The sequence below is a fragment of the Canis aureus genome, chromosome 10 (assembly GCF_053574225.1).
Source record: "Canis aureus isolate CA01 chromosome 10, VMU_Caureus_v.1.0, whole genome shotgun sequence".
NCBI classification, from domain to species: domain Eukaryota; kingdom Metazoa; phylum Chordata; class Mammalia; order Carnivora; family Canidae; genus Canis; species Canis aureus.
The window spans coordinates 30,912,972-30,935,829 of NC_135620.1; the positions used below are offsets into that span (position 1 = coordinate 30,912,972).

General features: G+C 35.4%; 1 protein-coding gene across 37 annotated transcripts in view; it reads right to left on the reverse strand.

Annotated features, from left to right (window-relative positions):
• PTPRD (protein tyrosine phosphatase receptor type D) overlaps positions 1-22,858 on the reverse strand; it is a 2,191,141-nt gene that overhangs the window by 288,590 nt on the left and 1,879,693 nt on the right. For all 37 annotated transcript variants that reach the window (XM_077911920.1, XM_077911956.1, XM_077911938.1 and 34 more), the window contains 2 exons: positions 21,755-21,900; positions 18,114-18,255 (listed from right to left, as the gene is read on the reverse strand). In XM_077911920.1, coding sequence (XP_077768046.1) covers positions 18,114-18,255; positions 21,755-21,900 — 288 coding nt within the window. The remainder of the gene's footprint in view (positions 1-18,113; positions 18,256-21,754; positions 21,901-22,858) is intronic.

Genomic DNA, 22,858 nt, shown 5'->3' on the forward strand with positions numbered 1-22,858 from the left:
TCAATAAAATATCAATATATGTTAGCTAATCTGTGTTGTATCATAGTCGTGACCCTATCTCCACAGAGAAAATAATTCTGACTGATTTAGTATCATTTAAATCATTCATTTTCTCCTGTCCACACACTTTCCCCAAACTTTAAAGAGAAGGTTATAAATAAGAATTTTGCTATTTTATAAAGAAGTAAATTAAGCAACTCCAAGGATACAGAAGTGAATTACTAATCTAGTATTGACATATATTATCATCCCCTTCATGATGAAACATTAGATTTCCTAATTATTTGAGAAATTAAGGGTATCTTAGGTACTGGATCATAAGTACAAATCAAACAAATTCCAATGGGCCAATGAGCTTGTCAAAAAGACAACAGAGCTTATAAGAGTGCTGAGATGTTAGGAAACTTTTCAAATTTAACCTGGCAGATGAGCTAGGTGAGTATCTCCATTTTTAAAATTTCATCAAATATTGGTCTTCGGGAATCCCTGGGTGGCTCAGCAGTTTAGCGCTTGCCTTCGACCCAGGGCATAATCCTGGAGTCCCGGGATTGAGTCCCACATTGGGCTCCCTGCATGGAGCCTGCTTCTCCCTCTGCCTGTGTCTCTGCCTCTCTCTCTCCCTCTCTCTCTTGCTCTGTCTCTCATGAATAAATAAATAAAATCTTAAAAAAAAAAACTAATATTGGTGTTCACAAATATTGGTCTCCAATAACATTTTGTACTTAATATTTAATTAATTCTTTGCTTATAAGTTTTATAGCAACCATCTTTTCATGGAATTTGAAAGCCAGTGTGTTAAAGAACAGAGCATGTCAAAACTGAATACACTGATACCTTACATCAGATCCTATGGAAGACTGAATAAAGAATGATAAACAGAGGTGAGATTCTCAATCATGGCCTATGGCTAACAGAATTAATAGTGATGGCAAATGTGAAAAGGAATTCACTGTTTCTCATCAAAAACGGTTGTGGATTGTATCTATCATATCTGTAATTTGACTCAAATTGAGATACCCAATCAGTTTATCTCATACACAGAACCATCTTTCAAGAGAGAGAGGTAACTCTTGGTAGGTCAGAGGTCTATGAAGTTTTCTTCTTAGTTTTTTTTTTTTTTTTTCTCTCTCTCTCTCTGAATTACTCTGACTAAACATGTCAACAATTTAGCTGTGCTAGTAATCTTCCTGGAGTGATTATGTCCTCTGTGTTGCTGAGGACATAATCCCCAGCTGATCCAAAACGCATCCAGAACTTCAGCTGGCACATACATAGCCACTTTCTTATTTAGAAACAATTTAGTTGATAATGGTTTAACTGGGTCTAATAGTGTACAAAATAACATTTATTCAAACACCCTTATAAGCACAACCATCCTCTACTTTCTGTAGCTTTTGTCCAAAATATTCATCTTTAAAAATATTTTTAACACAGTCCCTCTGTATAAAGGAAATAAATATATTTCCATCTGAGAATTCATGAAATTTAGGCAACTCACAGGATGTAAAGCAAACTGATGGCTACTAATTACAATCATCTAAAATATTGGTGGAAAGAAGGGAGAGAGAGAGGAAAGAAGATAAAAAGAAGAAGAGGAGAAGGGAAATGTCTACCTAGTGCAACTGATAAGGGCTGGTGTATGGAGTACCTTCTTATAACCTGAGGGAGCTGATAGTTGTACAGTTCTCAGGAGAATGAACTGTAGGCTCAGTTTGGAGAAATCTGATGACCACTCATCAAGTGAATGTGTAAAATCGGATATATGGAGGTATTTATTTCTCTTCCTAAATACTAGGCTACAGTCAACTTCATCTATGTCACTTAAGCAATTCCGACTTGTAAAGTTTGCCTGACACATTATTTCAACAAATCTCTGAGTGCACACTCTGTAGCACCTTCTGTGCTGGGAATACAAGCATAGATAAGTCAAATACAATCTCTCCCTCATGAGATAAGTAGATCAATTTCATTCCTATTTAAAATTACCAAAAACATCCACGTTACTTGAATTAGAACACTAGACAGGCATTGAAGCACCAAAATAATAATAAACTGAGTGAATAAACTTTCATAAGAGGAAGCATTTCTATGTGTGTCTTCATGCCTGCATAAAAAGGTGAATTCAATTTCTTCTGCTCTCCATCTTCAAACTCTTTTGCAAAAGTTGCCATTAAAAGGCACATCTAATGGGGTAATTTCAGCACAGAACATACTCAATAGGAAATAACTAACTAGAGGACTAAAGATGTACTTTTTTTGAGTCTTGTTGATTTTTTTAAAAATACTGACTCTGAAACTGGTAGGTTGTCCCACTTAAAGACCTTGATTTTAAATTGCCATTTCTTTTTACACCCAATTAAATTGTCAGTGTAATGAAGAATTGTCCAACTGAGTAGAACTGTGAGGATCTTCTTACTGCTGCTTTCTGCAGTCTTAATTTGCAGATGCTTTTACCTAAAATAAGAATTTAAAGTCACCTCCTCAACAGTAAGACATGTAAAGCTTCCACCAACCGCTGTTCAAGACAGACAGTGAAAGAACACTTCCTTCACAAAATAGCCCTCTGTGGGGTATAGCAAAGAGAATATTTTCCCCTAATGGTAAGATAGTTGAGCTCTGAAAAAGAGATTACCATGCCTCTGATTCTCTGATAAAGACTAAATAAAGACTATAAATACAAAGGTCTTGGTATTTTCCAATTAGCTCAGCAATTCTAATAACTGATAATATTGAATAAGAACAAACAAAACTGATGTTGAGCTTTTCATTTTCATGAAAATATATTGTTTACAAAGTCATGAATGGTGCTCAGAGATTCTCTGAAAAATTTTCTTAGTGACGGAGAACTATTTTCTTGTGAGATTATTAGACTGGTGGTAAGGGATCTTGGTAATCTCTATCAACCAGAGGTTTTAAAGGGAAAGTCAACTCAGTTCCAACAACTGACATGACCAGTGCTTACCTTCTAATTTCCTGTGGTTAGACAAGACAGACATTTAGGAAGCACTCTTGAAATCAGCCTGTTGGGGGTCCTGAAGTCTTCCTTAAACTGCACATGTTTTAATGCATTTTCTTTGCGTCCATCTCTTTATTCCACACCATCCCACCCTCTCCTATTCTCAGAGCTCTCTTTCTACCTTTGTTAAGAAGAAGTTCAAAGATTATGACAAAATGCCCCTAAACAACCAATCCAGTGGCCCCTCTCACTATTATTAAGATATTTTTCACACATTCTCATTCCTCTACTAGGGAACAACAACAACAACACCACCTAATCTCTCTTATTCATCCATGTCTCTTTACACTCAACTGTACCCTTTGCAACTAAAAGACAACATAAGATAGGGAGTGACCAGAGAATGGGATTTGGAGTCAGAAAACCTCCTTAATAAATCACATTTAATACTAAGAGATTTCGGTCAAGCAACTTCTGAACTTTGGTTCCTGTGAACTGGGAACCTCCCTTGGTAGTCATCATGTACTAAGCTGTCTTCTCTTTCAGAGTTAAGGATCTTCTGGATCTAATAGAGGGAATGCTTATATACTAAAATTCACACATCCCCAGACTGACTTACATGCTTGGTGATTATTAATTCTGTAGGAATCTTTTTTCTCCCCTTTCCTTCCTTTTTTCTTTCTTTCTTTCTTTCTTTCTTTCTTTCTTTCTTTCTTTCTTTCTTTCTTTCTTTCTTTCTTTCTTCTTTCTTTCTTTCTTTCTTTCTTTCTCTTTCTTTCTTTCTTTCCTTTCTTTCTTTCTTCTTTCTTTCTTTCTTTCTCCTTCCTTCCTTCCTTCCTTCCTTCCTTCCTTCCTTCCTTCCTTCCTTCTTCTCTTCCACTCTTTCTTTCTCCATCCAATATTGAGAAGGGGAATCTGAAGATCTTTTAAATATTCATTTTACAGAAGAAACCTTGAAGGAAGCAGACCCCCACCACTTCTGCACTTCTCTTCATCTCTTCTTTGACAGAAAAGACTATATATATATATATTCACAGACTATATATTCACAGAGAATAAGCTCAGAAATCCATCTGCTAAATTTTAGTAAGTAATAACACCAAACGTTAGAACTAGATTATATTAAGATAATGTATACATAGTCTCTTGCAGAAAATATAATTTTTGTCTCAGTGATGGTAGTGGTGGTGATATTCCATGGAAGAAGCAATGGGAAAAAACAGCCTTTTAGAATGGAGGAATAATAAAAAAAAAATAAATAAAAATAAAAAAAATAAAAATAAATAAATAAATAAATAAAATAAAAAAAAAACAAATAGAATGGAGGAATAAGAGCATCTAGATTAAGTTTGGTTACTACTCAGAATGCCTACGAAGAGTGCACAGCCCACTGTTCTGGGATAGAGCAGTACTGCACTCATTGCATAAGTACTACTGTATGTTAAACAGAAGAGGAAGAAAACCAAGCTAAGATATTCTTCATAAACTTAGGGACTCAGGATTATAAACATCGGGCAAATCCTTTTAATTCCAATGCTAATCATAATGGAGGATGAGTCAAGAAAGACATTAGCTCTTCCATGTTAGACTCACATCTGTGCATTCGTGTGGACATTTTTTTTTATCAATATAAAACAGAAAGCAGATCTTCTTTCCCTTGGTGTTATCTCAGTGATAGAGACAGATTTTGTAAAGTCTGAAGTTTATAAAATTTTAGAGACCTACTTTATGAAAATGAAAGCAAAAATACTACTTTCACAAATTTTAGGAAAAAAAAAACAAAAACACATTTAATCAACTGAATACTCCTGGGCCCTCCCAGGGCTTTGATAGGCATTGTGCAAGCAAGAGCCTTGACACTGAAGCTTCCTTAGCTACAGGGATAAATCTGTCTCTACCTCAATTCCATGTCAGATTACTTCCCCTCTACCATTCCCGATAGATTTTCTGGCATCAGAAAACAGTTGATAGTTTGGTAGGGGTCTTTGACCAAGAATTTATCACTGAAGCATATAAGAAGAAAGGCTCCCGAGCCTGATCAATTCTGTCTGCATGTAATCGGGCTTGTTTGAAACATATGTTAACATAATCTTGTTTCTTTTTAAATTATCAGAGCCATATTTTAAACATGTTGATAGGGAACTAGGACAAGATTAACCCAAGCTCCAGTTTTTCTGGGCAAAACCCCAGTCCTTCTGGCTAGCATTAAACCTCCTCCTTGGCTCTTTGTCATGGGTTTATGGTAAATTATTGTGAAAAATAAGTCAGAGTGGACTCTTTCTCCTAGGCAATGATTTATCTGTTTGTAAACTGAGATGAGGGAATTCCATTTGCTGTTGAGCCAATTGAATGCTAACTTTATTAATGCATCTTTGCCACAAAGATTAACAGGACCCCCCAATAAATCAGCTCCAGCACTTGATGTCAGTTTATAATAGGCTTTGCAATATCTGGAAATTCAGATCTGTCATCATAAGATATAATGACATGCATAAACGCTGAGTGTAAACAGAAGATCCTTTAGGGTACAGGGCTCCAACCCAAGTTGCCTTAGGAAGCAATGTATCTAAGAATGTTCCTGTTTTGGAGTATATGCTAATGACTTTTCCTCAAGGGTAAAAACATCTCACCTCCCATCTTTTTAATAAATAAATATTTTATTATGAAAATCAATTTTGTTTAATGAAGTCTTTTGAAGGAGAAAATGTTTTAAGATATTTTATTAAAATCATTTCATAGTTAGGTATGCTTTGTCATCTCCACCTAGAGCAAAAAGGAGTCATAAAAAATGGTAAATGCAGCCATAAAAATCCCTTTTACTATTAGTTGAGAGAGAAACAAATGGGAATATTACTTTGAAGGTAATGACTTAAGTTTTTTTTATTGCATCATATTTTCTCAAAACTCAAGCAAAGTATATCCCCAATCATCCTATGAATAAAATATAATTTTCCCTCAGAACATTTTTATTCATCAGAAAAAAAAGGTGAGTTTAATTTTTCTGTCACTTGAGGCCTCATATGTCAAACACATCTTACATTTCAACAAACCTTACTGTCATATTGATGGGATACTCAAGGAAACATAAATTCTTATGCAGGGACTAGCTTAGAAAGGTATAAGCTGAATTCCTGTGAACACACTTCTAAAAATAGACTTCATTATCCCCAACCACAGTATTATATGTATAACTGCCTTGTCATTATAACTAAAATTATGGTTCCTTGTCAAGAGATTGTAGCTTCCTTGAAGGCAGGTGGTAGTAAAGTCTTTTCTATCTTTTTATTTTTTATTTTTATTTTATTTTTTATTTTTTATTTTTTATTTTTTATTTTTATTTTTTATTTTTTATTTTTATTTTTATATTTTTATTTTTTATTTTTTATTTTTTATTAAGGGCTGGGCCCTAATATAATCCCTGGGATGAGGGGGAACTATATCATCAAATCAATAAATTAATGAGTAATACAAATTGCTTTTCATGCACTGTGTGCTTATTCTAATGTGGAAGAAACATATACATATTCAATTATTTCTGAGTTTTTTAAAATAAAACCCAAGATAAAGTAGTTCTGGAAGAAACCAAAACATTTAGAAATTCTTTATTAAACTTGTCATTTGTTCACTCAATCAACAAATATTTACTGAAAATTTATAATGTGTCAAGCATGGCACTGTGTGCTCAATCTTGGGCAAAACAAAGCCCTGCCCTCTCGAAATGTCCAGTCTAAGCATGAAGATAACTCTGTGTAGGATGAAAGAAAAGCTTCACTTCATTTCTCCAAATTATACTCCTCAATCACTTATAAGGGAATGAATGACATTCAAATTCAAACACTCTGTGGAGGGGCAGCCCTGGTGGCTCAGCGGTTTAGCGCAGCCTTCAGTCCAGGGCCTGATCCTGGAGACCCCGGATCGAGTCCTATGTCGGGCTCTCTACATGGAGCCTGCTTCTCCCTCTGCCTGTGTCTCTGCCTCTCTCTCTCTGTCTCTTTGTGTCTCTAATAAATACATAAAATCTTTAAAATAAAAAAATAAGAAAATAAAAAAAAAACCCACTGACTTAAAAAAAAAAAAAAAAAAGACTGTGGAGCCAAAGTAGTCAATTGGTGGCTCACCCATCTAGACTAAAGGATTATTTAGTGGACAAGGCAGCCCGACTTACTGACTATAAAATTATATGTCTTTCTAGACTTAGAAAATTGGTTCTGCTTGCACCAGAAAATTTTGCTTCACACATATGGCAGTGATCTTTAATCAAAATAATTTAAAATTATTTATTGATAATTATAATAATAGTACTGGTAGTAATAATATTGGTGAAGATAATGATATTCACAATGACTCACATTTACTGAGGGCCTAGCACTTTGCTAAAAAGCTTTATGTGGATCATCTGTGATCTTTCAAGTTTAGGTAGCAATTTTTCTTATTATCTCCACTTGACAAATAAACAAGCTGAAGTTCAGAGAGGTTGAGAAGTGTGTACATAGCAACAGAGCAAATAATGGAGTCAAGATTTGAATTCAGACCTGCTTGCTAGCAGAACCTGAACTCATAACCACACTTTCTATCACCTGCTATGCCAAAAGTGGAATCTAAAAGACAAAAACAAAACTAAGCAACAAAATATCTTTTCTATTATCTCTTTAAATACTGACATGATATAGGAGACTTTTTTTTAAAGATTTTATTTATTTATTTTATTTGAGAGAGAGAGAAAAAAAGAGAGCTCCAATAGGGTGAGAGGTAGAGGGAGAAGGAGAGAATCCCAAGCCAACTCTGTGCTGAGTGCAGAGCTTAATGCAGGGCTCAATCTCAGGAACTCTGAGATCATGACCTGAGCTGAATCCGAGTCGGATGCTTAACCAACTGTGCCATCCCAGTGTCTTGATGTATGAAATTTTCTTCCTTCCTCTAAAATATATAACATAATGATGCTGCGTTTTTGCAGACATTAAAAACAATTATAAGTTTTTATCTATTCTGTGACTTTGTATAGTCCAGATGTAATAGAACTGAGGTTATATTTTAAATATGACCCTACTCTGACAGAGGCAGTCTACGCAATTGCCTACTAGGTACTAATGTATAAGCATTCTGAAGACTATAGAACTATGTGTTAATACAATATTAAGCACAAGTGTAAGAAGGAAAAAAATGAAGCTAAACTTCTTGATATTGCATATTAGAGATCATTGTGCCAATACATGATCTTTAGTCATTCCAAATAACTTGGTAACACACATGTAGTTTTTGCTTATTTCCATGTGCAAAGCCAATTTTCATTTATTTGTGGTAAGCAATGTGTTATAAAGCCATTGCACACTTCTTTTCCAGGATTATTGATCCTCCCTTTCCATAGTCATAGCCATGCATTCACTTAATGAACATTTTTTTTAATTACTATGTGCCAGGCACTGTCTTAGATGCTGGAGATTGAACAGTGGGCAAGAGGACTAAACTAAACAGCTCAGCTTCAAATGGACGATAAAAGGAGAAGGAAAAAAATTACTATTTTTCAGCAACTTTTATATTTTAATCACTGCACCACATGTTTTACATATTTACGTCATTAACTTCTAAAGTCAACCCTAAAATATAGCTAGGATTTATCCTACACTTTAAAGATGAGGACCCTCAAGTTTAGACTCACGTAACGTGTCTAATCCCATAGAGTCAGAAACAGTGGACTCTTGATATAAACCCATGCCTATCTAGCTACAAACCATACTCCGTTTCCATGGTAGTTCCCTTTCTGTCTGTCTTCTGTCTTGATTTTCTGGTTCTCAAATTCACCTTCATCCTACAGTGTCCATGGGAATAATGATCTCAGTTACCGCCCAAATGGCCTCTTACTGCCTCATATGTGTTTACACAACCATCTCTATGGTTTTAAATGTATACACTCATTCCACAAATATTTGTTGGGTGCCCAGGAAATGCTAGGATTATTTCTAGGCCAGAGAGAAATGCAATGGAGCTTATACACAAAAGGAAGGATACATAAAATAAAAGTTTTAAGAACTGAAGTATAATTTCACATAGTGAAAAGTGCTATGAGGCAAATTAAACAGGCCATACATACACTATATTGCATGTAGAAAAAACACATGCACATATATATGTACACAAATATACCTCCCCAACAAAATTTTTGGTTTAACTATACAATGTGTAAGTACTGACAATTTATAACTAATTTTATTAAGAGCCATAAAATTTTTTACCATAAATGATTATCTACTTATCTGGTAAATGATAGATCCATGGATACCCAAGGAATTAAACAAACACACAAGTAAAAAGTACGTGCATGTCAATTGAAAACTGCTAATATTGTTTTGCTAGTCTCACTCATGATCCAGTTTCATTCTTTAAACAGCTCTTTTGGCATTATACTTTTTAAAATGTAGGATCTCTTCTGGGAAAACACAAACTAGTATCAAATCTATCATCCTAACACACATATCATCAAATATGAGAAACAAATTAACAGGGCTATACTTGATGGTCTACATTTATTAGTTAGGAAAAAACTCATTGTGTGAAAATATGTATTTAATGCAAGGATGAAGTTTAAAAATCAAGAGCATGAAATGTTTTGACATATAAATTAAAACACAATTTCATTTAGAAAGACCACCGATAAAATAGTTTTTTAAATTTCCTATTATTTAGAATCCATCAAAATCCTAGAGGAGAACACAGGCAACACCCTTTTTGAACTTGGCCACAGCAACTTCTTGCAAGATACATCTATGAAGGCAAGGGAAACAAAAGCGAAAATGAACTATTGGGACTTCATCAAGATAAAAATCTTCTGCACAGCAAAAGAAACAGTCAACAAAACTAAAAGACAACCTACAGAATGGGAGAAGATATTTGCAAATGACCTATCAGATAAAGGCTAGTATCCAAGATATATAAAGAACTTATTAAACTCAACACCAAAGAAACAAACAATCCAATCATGAAATGGGCAAAAGACATGAACAGAAATTTCACCAAAGAAGACACAGACATGGCCAACAAGCACATGAGAAAATGCTCCGCATCACTTGCCATCAAGGAAATACAAATCAAAACCACAATGAGATACCACCTCACACCAGTGAGAATGATGAACATTAACAAGACAGGAAACAAATGCTGGAGAGGATGTGAAGAAAGGGGAACCCTCTTGCACTGTTGGTGAGAATGTGAACTGGTACAGCCACTCTGGAAAACTGTGTGGAGGTTCCTCAAAGAGTTAAAAATAGAGCTACCCTTTGACCCAGCAATTGCACTGTTGGGGATTTACCCCAAAGATACAGATGCAGTGAAATGGCAGGACGCCTGCACCCCCAATGTTTATAGCAGCAATGTCCACAGTAGCCAAACTGTGGAAGGAGCTTCGGTGTCCATCGAAAGATGAATGGATAAAGAAGATGTGGTCTATGTATACAATGGAATATTACTCAGCCATTAGAAATGACAAATAACCACCATTTTCTTCAACGTGGATAGAACTGGAGGGCATTATGCTGAGTGAAGTGAGTCAATCGGAGAAGATCAGACATTATATGGTTTCATTCATTTGGAAAATATAAAAAATAGTGAAAGGGATTAAAGGGGAAAGGAGAGAAAATGAGTGGGAAATATCAGAGAGGGAGACAGAACATGAGAGACTCCTAACTCTGGGAAACGAACAAGGGATAGTGGAAAGGGAGGTGGGCGGGGGGTTGGGGTGACTGAGTGATGGGCAGTGAGGGGGGTACTTGACAGCAAGAGCACTGGGTGATATGCTATATATTGGCAAATGGAAGTCCAATAAAAAATATACAAAAAAACTAAAAAATGAATAAAATAAAACTAAAAAAATAAATAAAATTTCCTGTTATTTAATAAAGTATATTAAGAAAATTAGGATGCATGCCATCATACTTATATTTAATGTAGCATTAACTCATAAGTCATTGTTTGTTTTTAATAATATAAAGTAAGTTACATGCTCTTTTAAGGAGACATGTAATTAGGATTTTGATAATTAAACCCTAGACGGGGCATATGCTATATGTATGCCCTAAATCCCAATAAATTATGCATGCACAACTTTTAAAACTACATCTTAATTAGTAGCTTAAAATAAAACTAATTTTGAAAGCCAGAAATTTTATTTTTTTAATTGTTCAAGTTTTATCAATGAAAGTCAACTAAATATTCAGTTTTACAGTATAAACATCAATTATACATAAAGGATTGTCAATTGTATGCTATATTACTTTAAGTATTTTAGCAAACCTCTGCAAATTTCAACTCATATAGAGACCGTTTATGTTAACTTAGTCACATGATTTCCTGCTTGTGTAGTTTGCTCTCTTTAGCCAATGAAGCATGTCCCAACCTCATTTTCTTCTATTACTCTTTTTTACTTCTACTCTATTCGAGGTACTATAGTTTATACCCACTTGTGATGGTTAATTTCATGTGTCACCTTGAATGGGCCATAAGATGTCCAGATATTTAGCCCAAGCTTACCCTGAATGTTACTGTAAGGGGTTTGGATGAGGTTAAGATTTAAATCAATAGAGCCAGTAAAGAAGATTGCCTATCCTAATATGAGTGGATCTCATGCAATCAGTTGAAGATCTGAATAGAATAAAAAGGATGACCCTCCTCTCACTAAGAGAATTCCTCCTGCTTAATTGCCTTCCAAATGAGACACTAGCTTATTCCTGTCTTCAGGCTCATCCTGAAACCTTGGCTCTTCCTGAGTTTCAAGCCTGCCTACTTTTAGACTATATCATCAGCTCTGAGGCCTCCAGCTTACCTACTTATTCTGCAGATCTTGGGAGAGACTTCTTAATAGTATGAACCATCTCCTTATAATAAATCATATATATATATATATATATGTGTGTGTGTGTGTGTGTGTGTGTTTAGGTATGTATATACATACACTCATTCTTCTCTCTGGAGAACCCACTTGTATCTACTGCCAAATATTTAGCAATTTCTTATTTATGCATCAAGGTAGGATTTTTCCACACTTTGCACACCCATGGCACATTAGCACTGTTGTCTTTCATGTCATACTTGTCTGTAGCTGATCAGCTGAAAGAATATTGTATTCTTCCAGGAAAATATCTTTTATAAATACACCAAAAGTAAATAACCCAAGGGCTAGAATACATTGTCACAACATAATAGGGCAGGGATTATTTCTGACTGGGTGAAACCCAAAGAAAATCTCAGCTGTATGACCAAGAAAACAAATCATTTCAAACTCTTTAGACTTTAGTTTCTTATATCAAAAATAAGAGATGAGGCTAAGTAAGCCAAATTCCCTCCCAAATCGACATTTCCACAGTGCCACTAATAGTCAATCTATAGCAAATACTCACATGACTTAATATTCATTTTAAAATTGTTAAAGATAATCGGAAGCCAAAAGAAGAAAAAATTTTATCACTTAGATGCAATGATTTACAAGTGCAGCCATTCTCTCTGTGTCCTTTAAGATATAATCCCAGTGTGGAAAAACTAGTGATAATGATTCAAAGAACGCAACATCCATCACCAACAGAATGGTCTTTAAAAGACTGATCATAAGGAAACAGGAAAAAACCTCAGCTCACAAGTGTACTTCCCCCCCCCCCCATATTATCAGTTTTCATGTCTTTGCTTACAACAGTCTCCCATGGACCTGTGCACGTGGGCTCCTGCCTTGATGAACACTAATATGTAAAGAACAGTTATTTTTAAGTACTCAAGATCACACTACCGAAAGTCAGACGTTTCTGAGTAGTTATGTGGCTCCGTAAGGCAGTGGAGTACACAGAAAGGCTTTACCATGTTGTTATCAATTTATTCCAACTACTCAACTATTTTATAAGCCTTTTCAAGTCATCTTCACTCAGTACCATAATTGTCAGCAAGTTTGTTCTGTGTTGGCCACCCTTCCTTTTGTTTCAGTCTTTCATAAAAATCCTTTTGTGTTGACAGTCAAGCAGCTGTGCTTTGTTCTTTAATGTTCCTAGCCTGGATCCCCAGCCGAGACCACTTTAGAACATAAACAGCAAAGTACCATTTTCACAGCGGGGACAACTGTGTTCATCTTCAAAAAGAGGCATTAATAAAATGAGACTGTAATGAACATGCTAATTCTGATCACAGGGTACTGCACAATGGTGGAGATAGTCGACTGCCTTCTCCCTGAAAGATTGTAAAAGTTGTTGTTTTCTTTTTTTAACAACTGCTATAATGGCTTACATTTTTTGAAACCGACATATTATGCAAACATTTCTCTCCATTTCCCAATGAGATGCCTTCTCTGTCTCACCCAACTGCTCACTGGTGTTTTACTATCTCAGTTACAGTCACCTTCAGGGAGCATATTTTTTCCACCTCGCAAGAGGTGGCTGCTGAAATAGGCATGTTACCGAAGTACAGGAAGCTAGAGAAAAGAGATCTCAGTGATCCAGGCTGATGTCTTTGCTTCTCTGTGCTCGTGAAGATAATGAAGAAGAAGAAGAATAGGGAAGTAGGGAAGTTAACACATTTGCTCAAGATGCCACAACTATTTTGGGACAGAGTGAGAGCTGGACCTGTAATACCTGTGACCAAGACTTAGGAACTTTGTATATTGTCTTATGTCTTGATGGTGACCATTCATAAAATAAGATGCACTTGTGCAGAGTAAACACAAACATAATTTCATAAAATACACCTGCAAAACTAGGTGATGAAATTATCTCACATTTGGTTATCTTTTTAGGCAATAATTTTAATTTATATGTGTTCTACGAGAAAGCAAGTTTCCAATAGGTAGGTGAGAGTGACAGTGTTATATATTATGCCCTGTTTTGTTGCGGTAGTGCTGGTGGTAGTTTTGGGGGTAGTGCTATTTGGGAATGGACAAATCTCCAAAAATAATCTGCTAAACTTAAATAAATAATGTATTACATGCTGTGTTGGATGACAATAATATGAATATTCTCTGAATACTGCTTGAAAAATGTCTACATTCAAGAAACACGGGGCAGCCCGATTGGCTCAGTGGTTTAGTGCCGCCTTCAGCCCAGGGCATGATCCTGGAGACCCAGGATCGAGTCTCACATCCGGCTCCCTGGATGGAGCTTGCTTCTCCCTCTGCCTGTATCTCTGTCTCTGTCTCTGTCTCTCATGAATAAATAAATAAAATCTCTTTTAAAAAAAGAAACATGACATTTAGTTAGACAGTTGGATGCAAAATTGGCAAAATCTCATTTCCCCCTTCCCCCTGCCCAGGGGCTGATACCACATACCCGAGAAAACATTTTCATTCCTAGTTATCATTATATAATTTATACTACATGATTTCCCCCTGACAACCTTTGGTTAGTAAGAAATTATGACCAGTAAACCAAAGATTCAGAAAGAACTAAACCCATCCAGATAATGATCCTTTCTTAAGGCACCCACCCTCTCTGGTTCTACTTGTGCCCTTCAAAGCCTAATTTGTAATCTAAAGACCTTCAAATTCTACAATTAGGCATGTGTCAGCTCTTTATAACCTCTCAGTGACATCGAAGCCTTCACTTAAAGTTCTGCTCAAGAGGGAAAACACTGTATAAGAGATACATCAGCATCCTAGTCCTGCAGAATGAGGGAGCTGGTTTTTGCTTGTTTCCATAGGCAGGGCAGCCAAAAAAATAAAATATGACCTGGAGGCCACAAGTGCTGCATTCCACTCCCCATTCTCCTACTACTTCTACTAAGAACTACAGTGCACAGTGCATAAGTGGTAATTGCCTAAATATCTCATTCCACGGCATGCTCAGCCTGAGCTTGTGGTTATCCTTCCTTATGAAAACAGTTTTTCAGGGCTATGGTAATTTGAAGAGAGCTACAGAGGGAAAGTTTCCCCTGAAATACTCCCTTTAATGCACATGGGTGGTCAGAGTATTATTTCAATGTCTTCTGCATTAGCCATACAGTTCAGATGTTTAAATCTCCAATTAATTAGGTTCTCTAGTAGCCTGTGTGAAATAAATTAGTGATCTCCATCCAGTCTACTTAGACAAAACCCATGATGACAGTTGGCACATTTTTGGCATTGTCAGCAAAGTAAGGAAAAAGTAAATGACCCATGTGGATGAAATGGGCATCTGATGTGAGGCCCTGGCTCAAAGTGTACGGCAGTTTCACCAACGGTAGAGCACAGAGCTTGAGCATCTGCCAAGGTGATCTGCAAAAGCAAGGGAACTTAAAATGGGCACAGAACTCACCAAGTATAGTATGAAATTCTTCACATTCATTTTAATTAACTCTTCACCATGTTCATAAGCTTCAAATCTGATTTTACTAATGGAATTTTTTTCAAGACTATTCTTAAGAGCATTATAGTTATTTAGAAATTTTAAACAAGGAGGTAGCTCTAAAGGGAATAAAGATAATTCCCAACCCATTTATTTTATCCCACAGGGATATATGAAAAGTATTCTAAGTTATGTTTAGACTACTTTTCCATTTTCTAGAATACCTTTGTGTTTTTCTCATGAAACATTTCCAAAATTACTAAACATAGTCTTAAAAAAAGGTTTTACTATCTTTACTAGAATCATAAATTTCATACAAATATATTCACATATGACAGCTATGCACACAGAAAGTCAAGATCATATAAAAATTCTCACGTGTATTTATTTTATGGGGGAGCTCTTGAGTAAAAGTAGATGAAACAGGGGACCCTAATCAGATTGGGAGGCAGGAAAACATAAATCCATGTGAAAGTCTAAGTAAAGTGATTATTTTCCTCCCAAGTTTTTGCTAATCTCTTCATCAATGCATAAAGATTAAATCAAGCCAAATGATTGTCACTATTCCTTTGTAAAGAGTGAATTCATGAAAGTTAGAAGGTTAAAAAAAAGTGTTTGATAAATTTTATTTTATTGTACCTTTGTAACATAATGTCTATATATAGCATTAGTTCTAAACTAGGTGAAGAAATGAAGATTTAAATTTTAAAAGATCAACAAATAAGTCTGAGTTTGCTTCAACTGTTCACCTGAAGAAACTATTCTACAATTTTCAGACCTGCTAAGTCTGAGTGAACATGGAATATATATATACATGTACACACAAATGTACATGTAATTTAAATGTACATGTAAATGTACATATATGTATATAAATGTACATAAAATGTAAATGTACGTGTATATATATGTACATGTACACAGAAATGTGCATGCAATTTGAGGTACATATTATAGTCTTTATAAACATAGTCTCTAAGATTCCTTCCAATTCTAAAATCTGACTCTAACTCCCATCTGCTCTTTTTTTTCCCCCTTAATATCTTATTCTTGCCTGAGAGGTTTCAAGCTTTCTATTACCTTTTCATACATTTAAAATACATTTATTTCCAAACCCAGTCATGTGGTTCAATTATCTATAGTTCAGAGACTATGAGTTCTACTCTCCTTGATTGGGCTCACTGTCCTTCATGAATTAGAACTTGCATGAAAGCTTTAGAATTGGTAGTTACAAGCCCACCTGGGTATGAATGACCTTCTCTGGGGTTGCATATCCTGAATTGTGGGGGCATCTCTGTGGGCTGAGTACTTACATGGTGGCCTGTTCCACACTCTGTGAGAGTCACTGTTATCTGACCAGTTTTTGTGTTCACTTCTAGGTTCTGAGTGTTCCACTATAGCAGTGCTAGAATTCTTACCTTTATGCAAAAAGCTGGTCTAGCTCTTCCTACTTGCATTTTATTTTATATAGGCCTATGTGTTGTTGCAGATCTAAAACTCAGCCCTAAAACATATAGTCCTTTTGGTTATTATTGTCTATTCTCTGGAGATTTTCTCTTTGTTTTTTAGCACCTGGAAACTTCTTCCTCATTTGCCAGCCTAACCATGCATTCAGTTTATTTGCAGATATTTTATCAACATCTCAATGTGTTTACAGAAGTATGTGAATTTTGTGTATAAACATAGCTTCTCATAATGGATAGAAATGTAGCTCAAATCTGATTTATTTGTTTTTAAGCATCATTTTGTTACATGCATTTAAAATATCTATATCCAGTTGTTCAGTATTTCTCCTGATATTTAGTAAGATATCTACATTATTTGAGACATATTTTAAGATATGTAAGTAAATAATCTCAATTTCTAGGCTTCTTGGATTAACTAAGTGATTTTGGTAATCAAAGATTATCAAAGATATAGAAGGAAATGTTTTTTATTTTATAAAACATACAAAGTAAATACATCCCACAATGGGAAACACAGAGTGGACAACAAATTATCTTAATCCATGTTATATTCCTCTGTGGTAATGAAATTTTGATCCCTCTTTTCCACTTCCCTTCATCTTAAGAAAGTCTATTCTCGTATGTGGTGGAATCGTGAAGTGAAGTTCAAAGCAAAACACAAAGAACAAACAAAACACAAAATGTTGATGTAGAGATACATAACCTAGTATTATTAATCACCAGCCTTTATTCTCTAGTACTGCCATTCTAAAGAAAGTCTAGAAAGCAGACCCACTATATTAGAGTTTTGGAAAGTCATCTCAGACTTTGGTCAAACTGCATAAGCCATGTAGCAGGAAACACAGAAGGAGACACACTGTTTTCACTCACTTTGCATTAACAGATGTTAGTTCCAGAAATATAAAAGAATGAAATAAAAACATATTTTTATGTAGAGACAAAAGGTGCCTTTGCTTTCCTCAATTCCTCCATTTATGAGGAACTCATCTTTAGGTAGAGGATGCCCCTTTAATTTGCAAACATCAGTGTCAACTGTGGTAATCTGTAAAAAGTAATGGCCAATCCTGGTACAAAAAATCCATACACAAACAATGCTAACTAACATGAAAAGACTAGCACGTCCTGTTTCCTTTCTAGGTACTCTACCAAATTCATGATGCTTTCTGGCATTGGAATTCAGCATTTCTCTGATATTTTCTTTTCCCTCCCTGGATAGCATTCTTCAAGACCCATGAGAAAAGGCACACACTCTCTGTTTAAAAGTTTCACCCTTATAAACATTGCATTTAAATTCATTTTCCATTTAAGCGTCATGACAACTCTAATCTTTTTAGTGGTCCTACAAAAGAACATCAGGGATACAGAATTTCAAAAATGACACAAGCTACAACTTTGTACTTGAGTACTTACCACGCAAAACTGTGAGTCTAGTGGATACACTTATTTCTCCCACGTTATTTGAGGCCACACATTCATAAATGGCCTCATCCCGCGGAGTCCGTAAGGGCTGTATTCTGAGAACTGATCCAGATCCATCGTCAAACTCTATTACCTATTAGAGGAAACAATAGCTGTCACAGGTGTTGTTACAATGGTCTACCTCTAAGCTAAACCTTAATACAGTGGTGAAGCAGTCTTTAGGCTCAGAATAAACACAGCATCATTTTAAGACTGAATTTTGATACATAGTGGTGAAACAGAGTATCTCGTTTAATTTAAGGAATCTTCTTCTGAGCAAAGGGAAAGACATGCAACTACAAATGCAAAGTCTACTGTAAACCATCCAGAGTCTACTCGTGAAAATATTCTATTATGTGTATCTAGGACAATTTGACCCTAGTAATTTCGCCAGAGACTTGTTGCTCTAATGGATAACCTCAAATTATTCTATCTCTGACAGCATGTACACATTTGTGGATCTACTCAATAATTGGATTGTAAGGTGAACACATAGTGCATACCACCACAGACAGCTCTTCTGGTTTAAAGTGTTTCATCCTGAATAGTTTAGATGAGCAAACCATGAAGAGAAACTGCATAAATCTAATACTTAGGCAGCCAACGAGATGGCTTTCACAACCCAAGAGACTGATGGCATGCATTAATTTTGCTATAAATCATTCCAGTATTTGTTCTAGCTTAGCATTTTCTGCATTTTGGAGGCATTCTTGCTGTAAAATGGAGGCTTGCTTCACCGGGCAGAAAATTAATGTCCTAAAGAGTAAGCCTGAATTCACTATCATTATGGACTGTACTCTGAAACAGCTTAGCAATCCTAGATATTTGTCAGCTAATTCAAGTACTACTTTAAAAGGTGATAATGATGATGATGATGAGATTGATAAATATGGCTATGAAGCTGTGGGAGTCCTCTACTCATCTTTTCTAGAACTGTGCTGTGTTCTTCCAGCTGCTCAATGTGTTCTTCCAGCTGCCTTCTGGTTTTGGTGAGGTTTTTTGCATTTCCCTATGACTAAGAGTTCCATGTGCCTAAATTATGAATTGAGAATACCTTGCAAATACATTTATTGGGTTGCTCAATCCCAGATTTTGTGCATAAATGTGTTTATGCCAACCTATGGAAGAAAGATCGAATGTTTTTAAAATATATCCACCTTAGGTACTTTCTGCATTCTATTTATGCTTTAAATTCACAGAGACAGCCAAAGTGTCCCACTTCCCAAAGTACTACAATTTATTTTCAACTCTATTAATGCTCTATTAAGCATGTATTTTAGAATGAATCCACTGTGCGTGATGGGAGAAAAAAGTTTCATAGTTACTAGAATCTTTGTCAAGTATATCATAATCATACATCTATCTATCTATATAGATATATAGGTATCTCATGATATATATATATATATATATATCATGGCTTCATGTAGAGAAAGGTTTAAATATCCTTAATGCCAATTTGAATTTTAAGTTTTTTCCAGTTTTATTGAGAAATAATGGGCAAACATCACTGTACAAGGTCTAAGGCATATAACATGATGGTTTGATTTACATGTATTGTGAAATGATTATTACAACAGGTTTAATTAACATCCATTATTTCATATAGATACAATAAAAAGGAAAAAAAGATTTCTTCCTGTGATGAGAAGGCTTAGAACCTACCCTCTTAACAACGTTTGATTACTTGTGTCACTGTATGTTTACATTTCTGGACTATTTGCCACAGTTAGACCTATCCTCGTTCACCAAACACTATACTACATGACACATGCTAGTGCTGTAATTTCCAGTTTTAATCCCCAGTACTGATTGTGCTCTACCTACTTACTCTATGCCAGGCATTGTATTTGCCACTGGAGATACAAGCAGCAAAATAGGTCTTAGAGCGCTCATAGCCTTTATAAACTAGCAAACCAAAAAAAAAAAAAAAATACATTACAGATCTTAAGGATTCTCAACCCAAGACTCACGTCTTGATGCACGTGCCTCATGTAAAAATAATTTTCCTTGACTGTTTATATGATTCTCATCAGGAATTACATAACGAGCAAAGCTCATGCTTTGAAATGCTTACTATTATAATTTAATCTTTGTTACAAGATTTTGTTAAGAACCTACTGCCAGGCAAGTATGATGTCAAACACCTCTTTGATAAAAAAATTTCAATTTCATCTAAACTAAAATAAATTTGTAGTAAGGATCACACACACATCATTTTCCACATGATATAGGAAACATTTCTCAAAGATTAAGATGTTTTTTATGTTTAATCACTGTTGGTATTTGATTTTCAAACAAACATAATTTTAAAGTTATCATATGTAAACTACAATCTACATTTTTACTTTTACCAGTGTAATTAATTATACCTTTTTTTTCTTTTTTTTTTAATTTATTTTTTATTGGTGTTCAATTTACTAACATACAGAATAACCCCCAGTGCCCGTCACCCATTCACTCCCTTAATTATACCCTTTATAAGGTACTTGGACCATGTATTACTCTGTGAAAACTGATTTTTAAAAAGTGAGTAAAATCAAAATGTTCTGAATTTTGTACTTGCTCTGTTTCTTTTAACTAGAAATTGCCTTACCTTTGCCAAACAGTGATTTAGGCCATGAAGTATGTCAGGAACTCAGATAAGAGAAGGTGAGTTTTACAATTTGGGGCAGACTGGAAGATTTGTACTCTCTAAGAATCAAACTATTCTCTTCATGTCTTAAATTTCAGGCATTGTATTGTGTGCTTCTTCCAATTTTTCTCTGCATAGCTTATTACCGATTTTTCGCCTCCAAAACAAGCAACTTTCTGAAACATTAGTCTCCTTAAAAACACTCAAAAATATCTGTTTTATGCTTCATCATTGTCAAGTCACACAGCTTTCTTGAGTGATTTACTCAAAGGATTAACTGCAATATCACCTTGGTATGTTCCTCCAGAGTAGTTCTGAGACCAATTACTGGAGCTAACTTCTCATTTTAGTTCATGGTATTTGTAAAACACAGGTGTGAGGTGCTGTGGGCAACTTCATTTGCTGCCCAACATCCATTCCCCTTCTTTCTTGTAAGAGGCATGTGAGTCCCAGATGGGAAAATACTGCTTCCCCATTCCAAGAGTGGGGTTGGATGGAACTGACCTCATTCCTAGCAACAGAGGTAGGTTCTGATTAACTTAAATTAGTTGGTTCGTACCATCAAGTTGTCCATATACACTAGTCCAAGGATAAGCAAGTAACTCAGTAAGAGCTGACAGCAGAGGAAGCTTTCACCCATCTTCTAGACTTGGTTGTGGGAGGATGTGAGACTACCATACTGCAATCTTCAGGGGAAACAGTCTGATAATGAGGCTAACAAATGGATGTTAGACACGGAGCCTGGTACAATCAAATACAAAAGGGAATCACCTGAACCCACAAACTCTTTTTCTAAAAGCCGTTTAGAACTAAGTTTTCCAATACAAGCAACAAAAAGATTGCCATATCTCCGTGATTAGGGTACTTCATACTAGAGTAAAACAAGCAAGTAATATATAAGCCAAAGATACAGCAGATACACTTTTCCCCCAGAGAAACAGAACAATGGACCTAATACCTCAAATCTCTGATTGCTGACTTTCTTTCCTTTTTTGTTCCAGACAATTTTAGGTCTTGGGTCTCCTGTAGCTTGGCAAATGAAAGAGGCAACTCCGCCAGAGACCCCAGTCTGGTCAACAGGAGTTCTCGTAAACCTTGGAGGTGCTGAAATAACAAGAAATAAACATCACAATTAGATGGAAAATTGAAACACACACCATCCCCATTGCCACTGCATCCCCTACAGCCCTCGACTTCATTGAGGCCAATGCACACAAACATATACGCACACACCAGGATAAAGAAAATTAGAAAAGGACCTTTACTTTTAAGGGTAGTTTAAAGGGGAGGGAGGTAACTTTCTGGTCAAGTTATCCGCTAGTGTTTTTATTGCTGAAATCTGTATTAAGGCAGAGATCCAATAACATCCGAAAAGCAACATCACACATTAATTTTTATTACCAGTATAAAAAAAAAATCCAATTTGTCCTCTGTAACAAAATGAGCTCATCAATCAAAGTGAGTAAAATTTTAGCTCTTTGCTTTGATGCCATTATCAGGGTGCTGCCAGAAAGCAGTGCTGCCACTGCTAAGCCATTAAAATTAGTGACATTTAAGAGAAATTCTAGGAAATTTTAAAGAGACAAGAAATATAGCCCTGAATTAGAAGGTTTGGCAAGAAACAGAAATAGGGAAAAATGGTAAAGTGACTCCTTGCCCAGATACTGTGCTCTGTCTTACTTAAAACTTAACTTCATAATTTGCATTAAAAATGAGTCAAAAAGTCCCCAAAATCATAGGAGGAAAAAAAGGAATTTCTGTAAAGGAAGATGTAGACTTTAAGAATCCTAAAGGTGAAAGGCTAGAAGTTAGGGGCTTTTTAAATGTTCTCTACTTCCTTGAAATGTTCCTAACATTCACCCTTTCTCTTCAAAACCCAATTATTATCCATACTGCATTTCTAGATCTAGAAATCTATCATATGGATTTAAATAAAATGGAGATGTTATTTATGCACAAAAATATTCATTATGCTATTTATTTAGCAAAGACCATAAGTACCCTAAATATGAAATAAAATTGGAATTGACAGTGAAATGTATTACAGCATGATGATACAAGT